Source organism: Microtus ochrogaster, unplaced genomic scaffold (assembly GCF_000317375.1).
Source record: "Microtus ochrogaster isolate Prairie Vole_2 unplaced genomic scaffold, MicOch1.0 UNK30, whole genome shotgun sequence".
Taxonomy (NCBI): Eukaryota; Metazoa; Chordata; class Mammalia; order Rodentia; family Cricetidae; genus Microtus; species Microtus ochrogaster.
In genome coordinates this window covers 2,380,376-2,385,481 of record NW_004949128.1, presented here as the reverse complement: position 1 = coordinate 2,385,481, position 5,106 = coordinate 2,380,376, and the positions used below count along the sequence as shown (strand labels likewise).

General features: G+C 40.6%; 1 protein-coding gene across 4 annotated transcripts in view; it reads left to right on the top strand.

Annotated features, from left to right (window-relative positions):
- The first annotated feature begins 6 nt into the window (after positions 1-6).
- The window catches only part of Pwwp2a (PWWP domain containing 2A), a 39,278-nt gene continuing 34,178 nt past the window's right edge, over positions 7-5,106 (top strand). For 2 of the 4 annotated variants that reach the window (XM_026789803.1, XM_026789800.1), the window contains exon 1: positions 7-183. In XM_026789803.1, coding sequence (XP_026645604.1) covers positions 167-183 — 17 coding nt within the window. In that variant the 5' untranslated portion in view covers positions 7-166. Of the gene's footprint in view, positions 184-4,524; positions 4,563-5,106 lie in introns of those variants that run through there. The other 2 variants (XM_026789802.1, XM_026789801.1) reach the window with 2 other exon arrangements.

Here is a 5,106-nt window from a genome sequence, read left to right as displayed (position 1 = left end):
GCCGCGGCCGCCGGCGGCTCCGGTACTCGTGCCGCCGGCGGGCGGGGACTCAGCGGTGTCTCAGCTCATCCCCGGTTCGGAGGTGCGGGTCACACTGGACCACATCATCGAGGACGCGCTCGTCGTGTCGTTCCGCCTCGGGGAGAAGCTCTTCTCCGGGGTCCTCATGGACCTGTCTAAAAGGTACCCGCCGGCCCCCCGACAGCACGCCGTCCGCTCCGCCGCCAGGGAGAGCGCGAACCCCGGTTGCTCCCGCCCCGCCCTCGGGTCCTGCGCGCCGCTGTCCTCGTGGGGCGCGCTCCGCGTGGGGCAGACGCGCGCGGCCCCGGAGGGCGGGCCCGGCCCCAGGTGTGCGGCTGGGGACGCGCGCGCGGGTGCAGATGGCTGGCGCACCCCGCCTCCTCATCTCCGGCCCTCGGCGACCCTGGCTTGCGCACCGGGGCAGATGGGTTAATGCAAAATGCAGATGGATCCCCCGGAGGACCGGGTGCCGGGCGGGGAGAGGTGCTGCCGAGGCACTGTCTTGTCCTCACATTAACCTTTAAGTTTAGCGGGGCCGAAGAAAGGGGTGTGTGCTTTGGGCTTCCCTAAAGGTTACCTGTCACTTGTTAAAAGAGGAACAACCTTGAGTTACTGAACCTTTTTATGCTGTTATTCTTAGTGCTGGAAGTAGTTTCCCCGGGGAGGGGGCGACTCTTCAAAAAGGAGGTGCATTTTGCTGATTTTACTTATAGCTTAAAGAAATAGCTAAAGACGGGATGAAACCCTTGCCTTTTAAATTTTTAATTTCAAAGTGGTGGGTTTACAAGAAAAAAAAAATGTTGGAAACACTTTTTCTTTGGTAGTGCTAGAGATTGACTCCCAACTGACTTCTGAGACTATGTTTACAGTTAAATTTGTCTAGACTGGAAGGTTGAGTTCACCTACAAACCTCTGTCTAATTCAGTATATTTTCATCTTTTTTTAAAAAAATGTTCTGGGCACTGCTTTAAACAAGTAAAGAAGATAGTTTTTTTTTTTTTCAGTTTAGAGTTAACCTTTTTATTCTCTTCTTTTGCAGATAGGAAGTGCAGAGACTCCCATTCATGGCTCTCCATTCTGTTTCCTGCAACAGCACACACACTCTGGTGTCTCACCTGTTTGGAAATGGTTTATTATTAGTGTGTTTGGTGTGTTTCTGTATTTAATTTCTTTTTGCTGTACTGGGGGCTGCACCCAGAACCTCCTGCATGCCAGGCAAGCATCCTAGCATCAAGCCACACACACCCCAGCCTTCTCCCACCTTTCTGTTATTTTTGAGACACGGTTGGGTTAAGTTGTCCATGCTTGCTTCGAACTTGCAATCTTCCTGACGCAGCCTCTCCCAAGTACTGGTATGACAGGCATTTCCCATCATACCCCATATCCTGGCTTATGCTTTGCTTTTAATTCCTTGACCTCCCATCAAGACACAGGAATCCTTTTCCATTTGGGAACAAGTCTTTAAAGTTTTTAATGGAATATGGTGGTTTGAGGGGAGGGGGCGGCGATGGGCGCCTGTTCTGTCAGTCTGTATACTTTGTTAGTTTTCAGGGTTTTTGTTCTGTTTGATTTTTTTTTTTTTATTATTTTTAGCAGGTTTGGGTTAGTGCTCTCATTAGTACTTTAGTTTTTATAGTTAGAAAGCTGAATAAGACAGTGCTTTCCGCTGTTGTTTTTAATAGCAAGAGAGACACTCTAATGTGTATGCTATTGAATCAAACAGAAGAAGAGGCCAGTGATTGTGTGAGAATCTGAATTTCAAATCTGCAAAAGAAAGGTGCAGAAAGGTAAGTTTTTGGAAATAGAGTGGATTGTTTTCTCTTGTCAAGGTGCTCATTGTGTCAGCTTTAGAAAATTGTCATTTTGAGTTGTGATCTATTTTGCTAATAGCATTTCTTATAAATAGTAATTTCTTTTGTTGGAGGAGTTGTTTTCTCTTTGGAAAGGATATGGATTCTTAGTCTTGCTGTTTTGAACTCTTGGGCTCAAACTGATCCTCTTGTGGTAACTTCCACCTGCCTCAGCACCGACAGTAGCTGTGTCCTCCCTTTGAGTTGTATAGCCAGCCTCAGGAGATACTTTTTATCCACTGCACTCAGGCAATAGCTACACTGTATTCAACAGACACTTTAAAACTAATTTGTATCTTACTTGAATTGGCCACTTCCTGGTAAAAGTAACAAGCGCTACCAATTGAATGGCAGACATTGTATCACATAAGTTAGAGTTCTCTTAACTCTAGTGGTGGTGTATCATTTATATGGGAGCCAATCGAGGCTTATTTAACTTGGCTAGTTAGCTTATTAGTGGCAATGTAAAGAAGACTTCAATGTAAGTTAAAAGTTGGATGGGGTAGCAAGTTTTTTTTTAAGCAGGAAGTAAAGAATTGTGTGCTTTTCAGTTTCTGTACTTTTCTTGATTTCTGGTGGCTGTGCAGAGTAATGCAAAGGATCCTGGATCTTGAAGCCAAGCAGAGTGGTCCATTAATAGGCTGCTCTGGAGAGTCTTTATTTCCTTTCTTTTAATATAGGAGAACATATATAATAATCTCAGAAGTTGGAGTTTTGCCTATCCAGTGAGATAATTGGGAATGTGTCAGTGTATTTGTGCTTTGTTTAGTCTTCAAGAGGGTTTGTTATTGCATATATTTAGTTATTTAGTTAGCTTTTTTGGTGATAAGGATTGAATCCAAGATCTCAAACATGCTAAGCATGGCTTCTACCCCTATAGTTCTTTTGACGGTAATTTGTTTGGCCAATTCACATGAATACAAACAAACATAAAAATGCATATAAACTATGTGTCAGCTTACCAGAAAGGACAGACTGTATTTTGACCAGCTGTACTTTTGATGAAGACTCTATCATCCTGTGACTTCATAGTTGTCTGGTTTGTACAAGTGCAAACTATGTTTTCAACAATGGCACTTCTCAGAATTTACCCTTCCTTTAAGTAGCACATCAGCTGTACCTTCCCTTATCTCTAGAGATCTTGGCCGTAAATGGTATGGTTAGCCTAAAATGAGGATAGTTTGAATAGCTAGTTAAAAACAAATTTTGTTTATCATAGCATAAAAAAATATTGAATACCTTTAAGTGAAGCATATAGCTTCTAGTTCGTTTACACTAGCTGTTGTTTAATACCCAGTCTCCTTAGCTAGTTTAAATTACTTGTTTATTCATTAGCATTGTGTAAGCAGTTAGTCTTACACATGGATTTTATTTTTTTCTTGTCAGTTTCAGCTTTTACAATTTTGCCATAAAGCATGCTTTAGTAAACTGATTATTTTAGACAATAATAAATTATTGAGTATTTTTTTGGTGGGCTTTTTTTTAATCATGGGATATAAGTCAGTATGTATATACTGCCCAGCTTCAACGTTTATTATAGTTTAGTTAAATGTATTATGTCACATAACTGCTTTTGAATGAAACCCCAGGCATATCCATAAACATTTCATCATAGCCCTTTGTAAAAATAAGGACTTTTAAAAAGTAACCATACTACCATTATCATTCCCAGAATTCTAGCATTTCCTTTATATCATCAAACCTCTGGTCAGTAAATGTTAATGTTAACATCTCAGGATTGTTTTGTTCAAATTAGAAAACAAGTAAAGTTCATACCTGTACATGATTAATTTTCCAGGCCTCTGTTTATCTGTGGTTCTGCCATTATATTTACCCCTTGCTATTTGTTATTCTGGATCTTTTTCTGATTGAACCCCTGTGGATACAGTTTTGTTACCTGTTTAGTAATTCTCATAGCAGATTGAAGGGACAGCAGTTTCATTCCGGTTCCCTCAGGACCCTTTTTGCTTACCAGAATTGAATTAGTTAAAGTATCTCTTACTTCCCTGCAGATTTTTTCAGTCCATGCCTGAAGGAACATTTTATATGCAAATTATTTTTTTCGTTTTTTGAATCAGAGTTTTATGTGGCCCAAATTGGCCTTGACCTCTGGATCTTCCTGTTTCTACTTCTCTAGTGCTGGAATTAAAGGCACGAGCCACCAAATCTGACTTTTTTTCCTTTTTTAAAAGAAGAGGTCTTGTGTGTATAGCCTTTGCTGGCCTTGTACTAGCTCTGTAGCCCAAGTTGGACTCCTCCTTTTGACTCCTATTAGGGCTATAGGAGTATGCCATGTCCAGAGGGATTATTTTATTTATTATTATCTTAAAAATAATTATGAAGCTACTTTGAAACCCTGAAAAATATTTCTGAATCCCTGAATTACGGAATCATGAAGTAAGCATTGGTACATAAAAGGCTTGTATATTTTAATTTTGTGGCACATGCATATTACTGTATTTTTACAAGTATCATATTCTATGTATGGGGGGCATTTATTAAAAATTGAAATGATTTCTTTTGAAAACTTCAGCATTTGCTGTTTAGGATCTTAAATTTGTAGAGCATTTATTTGTTTTTAAAGGAAATGTAAACCAAGACAATGATTTCTTTTCTTTACAGAGACCATGAACGTATGGTGCAATAGCCCTACTTTTGGTGGGAAAAATATACAGCCATTCTGGTGAAGCAGTGAGTAGTGGTGTCAGTAGTTTATACTACAGCTTTGAGGTTGAGGTCCTAGGCCCTCGAGTAGTATGTATGAAGGTTGGCTTGAGCTGTACATTCTGAATTTACTGGTGATGATATCTTATCTTGAAATGTGTTAGAGGGCTTGTATAATAAGTAAAGTAGCATAGGCAAGTGCCAGTCACATTCTGATCCAGACAACCTCTAGGATGCTCACTACTGCACTGAGTGAGGTCCTCCATTGCATATTGCTCTAATCTGACTGTTCTGGTGAGCATAGATTCTTAGTTGTTGGTAAATAAAAACCCAGTTTGAATCTGAGAACAAAGAATTGTGATAATTTTTCACTTTGAGACAGGGTTTTACTGTGTAGCTCAAGCTGGCCTGGGATTTGCAATCTTTCTGCCTTAGCCTCCTGAGTCCTGGAATTACAGGGTTATAATTGTCTAGCTCCCAAATAATTTTTTTAAATATTTATTTATTTATTAGTTATGTATACAATATTCTGTCTGTGTGTATGTCTGCAGGCCAGAAGAGGGCACCAGAC